This window comes from Sceloporus undulatus, chromosome 2 (genome assembly GCF_019175285.1).
Source record: "Sceloporus undulatus isolate JIND9_A2432 ecotype Alabama chromosome 2, SceUnd_v1.1, whole genome shotgun sequence".
Taxonomy (NCBI): Eukaryota; Metazoa; Chordata; class Lepidosauria; order Squamata; family Phrynosomatidae; genus Sceloporus; species Sceloporus undulatus.
In genome coordinates, this window is record NC_056523.1 from 170,015,520 (window position 1) to 170,025,095 (window position 9,576).

At 42.7% G+C, this 9,576-nt stretch overlaps 1 protein-coding gene across 2 annotated transcripts in view; it reads left to right on the forward strand.

Moving 5' to 3' along the window:
* The window catches only part of ADCY6 (adenylate cyclase 6), a 65,857-nt gene extending 57,232 nt beyond the window's left edge, over positions 1 to 8,625 (forward strand). For both annotated transcript variants that reach the window (XM_042450216.1, XM_042450217.1), the window contains exons 21-23: positions 3,216 to 3,420; positions 3,575 to 3,699; positions 5,595 to 8,625. In XM_042450216.1, coding sequence (XP_042306150.1) covers positions 3,216 to 3,420; positions 3,575 to 3,699; positions 5,595 to 5,720 — 456 coding nt within the window. In that variant the 3' untranslated portion in view covers positions 5,721 to 8,625. The remainder of the gene's footprint in view (positions 1 to 3,215; positions 3,421 to 3,574; positions 3,700 to 5,594) is intronic.
* Positions 8,626 to 9,576: the final 951 nt, after the last annotated feature.

The window sequence follows — 9,576 nt, forward strand, 5'->3', positions numbered from 1 at the left end:
GCTTCTGAAACTGACCAAGCACACTGTTGTAGCCAGGAGTGGTTGATGGATCCATTGCTGTGAGGGTGAGGAATCTACTCTCAGTTTTGTGACCATTTCTTCTGCAACTCAAAGTTATATGGGAGGCTCTCCTAATGCCAAACCTCAGGATTAGTGTACAGTATCAGAAATGCAACGTGGTGCAGGAGAGGTACAGCACCATCCCATACAGCAATGGATCCACCAGCTACCCTTGGTTGTAACAATAATAGCAGTGGTTGTGTGTGTTGGCTGCTTATTATTGCACTCAAGACATAGCCTAGCTAGCTAGTATCTGGAATGCTTCATGTAACAGAAGACATCAGATGTATTTGAAAGATATTCTAAAATGTGGTTGTGGAAGTACTAGGGATTTATAACCTTGCCCCAAAGTGCAGAGAAGGTTACATTGTTTTCTAAGCAGTCTCAAATCAAGGGAGTTTACAGGGCCAGCTTTCAAGTAGAATATTAACATATCTCTTCAAACTATTCTCTGGGGTAGAGATGCACTGAGCTTTTTTTAGAATAAGGCCCTCTAGATTTTTTGACTCCAGGTTCTATCATCCCTAACTGTTTGTTGGCACTAATGTGAATTTTAGTCCAGAATGTTAGGAGACACCCCATAAGGGAAAGCTGTAAATGTTGCCTAAATTTAAACATTGGAAAGTATAAAAAAAAAACATAGTCATCTTCAGACATTTTTCAAACATAAGAGGGAAAAGTAAAGGCAGACCTAATATTTACAATATTGATTACATCGGGTCCCTGAGCCAGGATAGTTTACTTGGTGTAGTGGTTTGAGTGGTGGGATATGACTCTAGAAATCGAGGTTCAAAACCTTGCTCAACCATGGAAATACACAGGGTGAGTTTGTGCAAGTCATACTTTCTCAGCCTGAGAAAAAGAAAATCTGCTGATAGCTTCACCTTATGTTCACAATAGGTCAGAAACTACTTGAAGGCACACAACAACAACTCTGAGCCAGGCCTGTGAGCCTACTTTCCTCCCAGCTTTGCAGCTGAGATAGACATGTGAACCATTGAACTGAGTGCTATCTCTGCTGACAGTTTTCCCTCTCACCCCCCATGCCTCAGGTTTTTTTTTAGCAGCTTCACAAATATGTGTCATATATTAATCACTGTATTATTTTAAACCTCCTTTTAAAAAGAAAATCCTAGCGATTTGGGGGAGAATGGGGGTGATGATGATGATTCTTGGCAAATTAAGGGGACTATAATGAAGGATGCAGACAGGCAAGCTTCTACTTCAGTGTACCAAATCATGCATTTTCCTCCCTGTCCCCAGGACTGAACTCTGGGCAGGGGAGAGAGAAAAGGTGCATTTAGGAGGGACAGCAGTAAGAGTGCTTCTGGAGAAGCCGCTTTCCCCTAAAAACATTAATTCTGTTTTCACGCAAAGGGAAGTGTCTGTTGTAGGCCTTCAGAGAAAGGCTTGTAGTGAAAAAAATCATTGCACCCATCTGCTGGGTTAAGGTGCAGTGTAGAGCTTGAAAAGTTCCTTTTTGGGGCTACAACTGCCAGAATGCTGGGGATTGCAAGGGAGGCAGTTGCAATAGCTCTCAACATGGTTGGGCAGTTGATTATGGCCTAGGACCTCAGGAGAGTCCATTGGTGCTTGGGTCTGACCCTCATGCTCTGCCTTACTCTTTGGCTCAGATCTACTAAGGAGCAAGCAGATAGGAAAACTGTGCCTTGTTGCTTCCACACAGGACCACTCCAAAACACAGAGCAGCAAATATCGCCCTGCACATGTCAAAATGCTTAGTATCCAAAGACAGACTATCTATTCTGGCACAAAACAAAAACCCAGAAACACCTCTTCCCATCACTGATGGTACAAATATTATGCAGCAGCTTAAAAAGCCAATATGATTCTAGGCTGCATCAGTAGTAGTGTAGTGTCTTGATCGAGGGAAGTAATAGTACCGCTCTGTTCTGCTTTGGTCAGACCTCACCTGGAATACTGTGTTTAGTTATGAGCACCACAATTCAAGAAGGCGCATGTCCAGAGGAGGGTGACCAAAATGGTAAAAGGTCTGGAAATATGCCCTATTGTGCCACAAACTGCCAACCTTCAGATCATCAGAATTGGTGTCTTAATCACTAAGCCACCATATTATCCCTGATGTGTGTTTAGCCTCAGCCAAAAAAGCAAACAAATGGGTCCTTGAACAGATCAAGACTGAACTCTCCCTGAAAGCCAAGACAATCAAATTGAAGCAATCATGCCTTGGCCACATCATGAGAAAAGACAATAATGCTAGGAAAGGTTGAGGATAGTACAAAGAGAGGAAGACTGTTAGATGAGCAGACTCAATTAGGGAGGCCATGGGCTTTAATCTACAAGATCTAAGCAGAGCAGTGGGGGATGGGGGGCTTGGAAATAGCTTATCCACAAGCTCGCCATAAATTGGTGTCTACTTGAGGGCAGCTGACAACAGCAACAAGAGAAGATTAAGGAGTGACGTGATTTGAAGGGATGTCATATTGAGGATGGAGCAAGCTTGTTTTATTCCGCTCCAGAATCTAGGGTATGAAGCAGTGGATTCAACATTAGGAAGAATTTCCTGATGGTAAGAGCTTTTTGACAGTAGAAAATGCTGTCACAGAGAGAGGTGGAGTCTCCTACTTTGGAGGTTTATAAGCAGAGGCTGGATGACCATTGTCAGGTGTGCTTTGATTATGGCTTCCTGCATAGCAGGGGGTTGGACTGGATGGCCCTGGTGGTCTGTTCCAACTCTGATTCTTTAACAGTAAATTAAATACAGTAGTAATGATAAGCTGCTCTTTCAGGGCACCCAAAGTGTGCTACCTAAGGGGGATGCCTCACCTTGTCTAGTAGCAGGGATGGCCATGTTTCCACAGTGCCCTGGAATGAAGCTGTTCTGAGATGTTGTGGGAGTGTCAGATGCAGGTCACAACAATGCTGCTGTTAGTTCCTCACCCTGCATGGTGTTGATTGTGGGAACTGCTGCAGAAAGGTCTCTGTAGTCATTGAATGGCCCTGCTCTGAAACATCTCTGTCTTGTTATGGACCTTTCCATAGATAAGTGTCAGGGAATAATGCTGGGAACATGATAAAAGTCTCTGCTATTCAGGTTTATTTTTTAAAAAAACAGTGATGCAAAGAAGCCTCTCCTGGCATTAATCAAAACAAATCCTTTCTTCTGCCCATAGATCATCAGTGATGAACCTTTCAAGCAGCTGGAGAAGATCAAGACAATTGGCAGCACTTACATGGCAGCTTCGGGACTGAACGACAGCACCTATGACCGTGAAGGGCGCTCCCATATCACAGCACTGGCTGATTATGCGATGCGGCTCATGGAACAGATGAAATATATCAATGAGCACTCTTTCAATAACTTCCAAATGAAAATTGGTCAGTGGACTACGGAGGCTGGGGTTGACTGGGTGGGTGGAAGTCTTATATATCCAAGTTAAGGAGAGGATGGGTGATATCAAGATTGATTGACTAGGACAACTTTATCTCTTTTCCCTACCCCCTGGATGTTTTTTATTTTATCCTCCCATAGGGCTAAACATTGGGCCAGTAGTAGCTGGGGTGATTGGAGCCAGAAAACCACAGTATGACATCTGGGGTAACACTGTGAACGTCTCTAGCCGTATGGACAGCACTGGTGTCCCTGACCGCATTCAGGTGAGAGCAGCTGCCATGTGATGTATTTTGGCTGTGTTTAAGGGTGCCAATATCTAACAAACTCATGGTTCCTTACATCCCAAGGAAGACCATAAAACCCCAAACCAACTAATATCAAAATACTCAGCTCATGTCGAAATACTCAGAAAGTCAGAGTTTGGAAATTTGTTGTGTACTTTTAAGATCTTTTCCAACTTATTGAAACCCTAAGATAAACCTGTCCTAGGTTTTTCTCAATAAGATTTGTTCAGAGGAGGTTTGCCATTGCCTTCCTCTGATTCTGAGAGAAAATGTGACCTGCCCAAGCTCATCCAGTCAATTTCCATGGCTAAGCAGGGAATAGAACCCTGGTCTCCCAGATTTCTAGTCTAGTCTCAAATCACTACAGCATGATGGTTCTCCACACTGATTTATTTGTTAAATATAATTTGTTTCCTGCTACTCCTCATAGTCTTTAACAAGTAATACTTAATGCCATGTAAGCACTTCTTTCTTCCTTTGAATGTGTTTTTCAATGCCATAAGAGAATGGTCTAAAAAATAGAGAAACTCTGTCAGAATGCCTCAAACCACCTTTAAAATAACTTTAAGAATAACTGGAGAACATTATTATTATACTAATAATATAACAACTTCATGCCCCCTCTTTGCTCTACCTCTAAAATTTAATTTAGTTGCCCCCAAAACTGTTAAGGGTGGTTACATGTCGTTAATTATTGGTTATTTGAAACTTTGTCTGGGGAGAACAAATGCATTTTTTGCCTAGTACTGAAAGATAATAGTGTGGCTGGCAGGCAGGCAGGCAAGCATTCTGGGGAATATATTCTGTGAACATGGGGTTACCACAGAAGAGGCCTTTTCTAAAACTGCTATCCCTAGCTTCTTCTGGGTTCTGGTGAAGAAGTTCTGTAGCTGGAACACTTGGACAAGAAGCAGAGTTTTTGCTAATTCTTCTGCCTCCATTCCACCTTGTGAGTCAGTGTGGCCCATACTTGAAGATAAAGCTAGGTGGAGTAATAGGCTCCCTTACTCCTACTGTAATTGTCCTCTGCTGCCAGATTTTCCTGACAATTATTTTGGGAGGGGCATTTGGGGATGGAGGAGAGTAGGAGCTGTTCGGAGGCGTCTTCAGCAAGAGGGAGGTGTAATTTATGTTGTTATTCTTTATTTGTTGTGAGCTGCCCTGGAGACAGTATGTGTGTCTGGACTCATATAATTCAAACAAATATATTATGGAGGATTTCATCACTAGGGCTCCTTCTCTTGACCACTTTAACAGAGTTATGGTGCATTAGGAATATGGGAACTCATTTACCAGATCAGACTCCTCCAGAATCTAGTTTCCAGCTTGGCCCACAAAGTCTTGCTGGTAAATCCACACATCCCACATATCAACAATATCCCTTGTCAGTCTGTCACATCTGGAGATAGACTGCCTCTGAATATGGAAGCTTACATGCTATGGCTAGAGAGGAATTACCCTCCTTGAATCTGTTCTGTTTCTTAAAGCCATCCAACACATTGGCTTACACTGCATCCTGTGTTGTACTAAGGCACTCTTACAAATTGTTCATGTATCCCAGCCTAAAAGTCCTATTATTTCCATTGTTCCCAGTATGTCAAGGGCTGGACTAGAGTCTGACAGTGAGGTGTGATAATTTAGGCGTATTGGGAGACCCAGGCTCATGTCCCCATGAAACTCAGAGTGCCTTGGGCTAGTCAATCTCTCTCGCCTGACCCACCTAAACAAGGTGATTGTTGGGTGGTTAAAAGTGGAGAGAGGAGGAGGAGCACCACGAACTCCCATCTTGAGTTCATTGGAAGCACCTTCTGCCTGACACTTGGCATTCTCTTATACTGTGACTAAAATCTCTGCCTGTCTTCCTTTTTTTCTAGGTGACAACTGACCTCTATCAGGTATTGGCAGCCAAAGGTTATCAGCTAGAGTGTCGTGGAGTCGTCAAAGTCAAAGGCAAAGGCGAGATGACCACCTATTTCCTGAATGGTGGCCCCACTAGTTAGCGAGAGCCTTTGCTACAAAGGGACCTATTAGGCTGGGCTCAGGCAGTGTCAAGTCGATCAGTTCGTTTTCTCTGTTCCTCTCTCTGTGTCTCTTTCTCCCTCCCTCCCTCTCTTTCTCTTTTTCTCTCTCTCTCTTTCTGTTTGCTTTGGATTTTAGACACACCCTCCTAACATGGGAGGGGAAAAAAGAAAACACCTTACAACCTCCAAAACAAGGTTCCTCTGTGGTGTTAGAAGAAGAGGAGCTGTCATGGGTCACTTTTTACCCTAAGAGACTTATTTTTTATTTATTGGGAGCAAAAGCCTACCTTGGAGCATCCCCTTTTGGGTCGCCATGGGTGCTGTTTTGGAAGTAAGGGAAAGAATTTGTTGTTGCAAACCTTCTGCCTCTCCTAGGATGAACTGAAGAACTTGGCAAGGGGAAAATGCAGCAGGACTTTAAGGCCCTTTCTTCTTGTATTCATGGATTCAGAAAGCTGACTATTTGTGGATCCAGAAAGCTGACATTTGGTTTTATTGTTTGTATGGGCGGGGGGGGGGGGGGTTTGCATTCTCCCATTCCCCTGGCCAACATTGCCTGGATATTTTGAGAGAGGCCTTTGCCCCTCTAGGTGCCCTTCACCAAGACTTTCAGAAAGAGAAGCAGCACTGATCTGGCAGGGAGGCGGCTTGCCCCCACCCGACACATTTTGGTTGTTGCATTCCTGCCTTTAGCAGAAGCCACTGTGTCTCTGCCTCTCTCTTTCTTACACACATGCGCACATGCACTGTGAAGTTGGGGAATGTGTCTCTTCTTTTGTAGCGAGGGGTAGTTGTTTGGGGTATGGTTCTCATTTGCCAAATTACTTTGTCTGGTTGGAATTTAAGGGGCTGTGGTGACAAACACTGGGAAGGGCCCCCAAGAAAAAAAGGACCTATGAGTGGCATTGGTGGTTTTGATGCCAAAGAGTAGGCAGGAAGTGAGCCTTGTTCTCTCCACTTCCTCTGCCATTCCTTTTCTGATAATGCAGAGTTTGGAAAAAGTATTTCTTTGGACTACAACTCCCCAGATCCCCCAGGCAGCATGCTTGGGGATTTGTAGTCCTAAAAAAGTAGCATTCACACACTCTCCATAATAGCTGGGGAAAACGAGATTCCTACCCCTTGCAGATGCAACCTGCCTTAGTTGCTTGACATTAGAGGAGTGTGGTTTTATCTGTATTCCTCTTCTGCCATCTTCCTGTAGAAAGGAGTTTTTTCTGGTCATTGAGGCCCAACAAAAAAAGAATTAGTTCTTTCACAGACTCTCTCCTGAAACTGGAAGGTGGAGCAAGCTCCTTCCTTTTAATATGCCCTCATGGACATTTTTTTACTATACGCTAAGTCTCTGTCCCATGTCCACAAGATTTTTTTCATGGTTCTTAAGATGGTTTGCTCTTCTGGAATTGATTTCTTTTCAGGGGGAGAGGAGTGGGGAACAATGAGAAGAATCCTCCATTTTTAAAATATATGTTTTAAAAACACCATTGGTCCAGAATTGTTCTTGTACTTTCCCTCATTTTCACTACCTTCCCATTTTCAGCTGCAATGCTTGCACTCAGTATGAACTTGGAGCAAGCTGGGGCCTGGCTGCACTATTGAACTCTGGACTTCATTAAACGGTGTAGGGGAAGGTGTGTGTGTATTGGTGAAGTAGAACTTGGGAAAATTACTTTTTGGGACCACTGTTCTCGCAATCCCTTAGGCTGTAATGCTAGTGGCTTGGAGCATCTGAGAAGTGCAGTCCAAAAATCACTTTTTCAAGGATGAGGTGGGTAAAACATATCAGCAACGTAAGAGCAGTGTGTTAATTATCAAATACAAGCTAATATAAAGAATTTGGCACTGTGAGTTCAAGAGAAGGAGACTGATGTACTCCTTTTAAATTTTCTAAAATGTTCTTAGCAGAAGAGGAGGTTTTGCTTTCTATCTGAACAAGTACTGTTGAGCCATCTGAGACTTTGTCTTTAAAGATACATGTCTCCCATTTCAAAAATGCTCCATCAACTGATGACTGCCTTGGGTCCTTTCAAGGGCAAAGGGGCACCTCACATAGCAAATATTTGCATCCCTTTTAGATTTCCGGGTCTTTTGGCCCTTTTTCACTTGATCTTGTTTCAGGGAGTCTTTATCTTCATAGCAGTTGTGGACTGAATTGATTGCAAGCATTTGTGTGTCTGTGTCTCATTACCATTTTTTTAGGTCTTACCACCACTGAATTTAACATTGTCAAAATTACAACATTCTCCCATTCTACTTTCTTCCTCCCCCCCCCCCCCGCCCCCCGGTGTCAAGTGGGACTCCAGTACTAAAACAGAGTTTTCTTGAAAACGGTTTATTTTGCTCAGCTTTTTGCTAAACGTGGCACCCAATGGGAAACATCCACGCCATGGATAGGGAGGCAAAATGGATCTTTTGTCAGGTCTCTGTTCCTTTTAAAGCAAATGAATGAAGGGAAAAAAACCAAGTGTTTTTAATGCAAAAAATAAATCCAGATGAAGTTACTTTTTTGTTGTTGGGAAACTTTTTTTTTTAATTTTCTTGATGGTTAAGAAAGCTATTTTATTGCTTTAAATGTTTTAAAAGAAAGGTTTGCAATTTTTTAATGGGCAGCAACTGCCTTGGTGCATAGCCTGTGCATTATTGATGCCCACACTGGGGGTAGGCTATGGGGGAGGAGAAAAGTGACTGGGAGGGCACCACCCAGTCGCGATCTCCCCACTCCCTCTAGAGCTAAAATGGCTCCTTTGTATTCCTTGGGGGGGAGGCGTGTGAGTGAGTGGGCGATACGGCACTTATTTGGTACTCTTTTTTTTTCCTTTTGTGTGTGTGTATATATATATATATAAATATATAAATTATATATTAAAGATCACTTTCTATATTACATTGTTGATTTCTTTTCTTCTCTGGTAAAAACAGTATCGCTGGAAACCTCACTGCTTCACCCAGGACCCAGGCAAACAGATCCCCATGACAAACTGTCAGTACAGTTTAAAAAATCATAGGCTATATAATCCTGTGAAAATTTATATGGAAATCAGTGTCATTGAGAACAGTGGGATTTACTGCCAAATGAACTTATGTAGGCTAGAGCTGTAGTAGAATTAGTTCTACAGCTTCAAAATTAATTTTAAACCTTCATGCATTTGTATAGCAATGAAGCCATACATTTGAAGGGAAAAGATATTTTCAAATTATACATGTCATGGCAGGCTTTCTTTTAGAAGAGGCATTCCTTCGTGGCAGATACTGCAAGGGATAGAAGGGAAAGGTAAAAGAAACACATGTTCTAAGATAATGTCATCTTATCTGCCCTTCCCCAGCCAGATGCCCTCCAGATGTGTTGTCATACAACTCCCATAATCCCCAGCCAACATAGGAAACTGTAATTTAACACAGTGAATAGAGAGAAGTTGGGAAAGCATCTTTAAATATCTTAAGCATTCTTAGATGCTGAAAATGTTTCATAATGTTTAGACGGGTTCAGTTTGATTGTAAACAGTTTGTATGTGTATATTTGTATGCCTGTGCACCCAGTTGTATTTTCCCAGGCTATAAAGCAGACATTAGCGCTATTATTGCTGACTGTGCTGGCTAGACCCAATAGGAATTATAGGCCAAAAACACCTGGAGGCATCCACCCTTGCACTAAAATGTGGCCTTTCAACCCCAGGTCTCCCATTTTAGGTTTTGAAGGTCCAAAACACACTGCAGAAATAATCTAGTGTGAGACCGCTTTAACTGGCCTGGCTCCGTGCTAGAGAACCCTGGGAACTGTAGTTTATCGTGGCCCCTGAGTTCTCTAACAGAGAAGGATAAATGTCTCACAAAACTA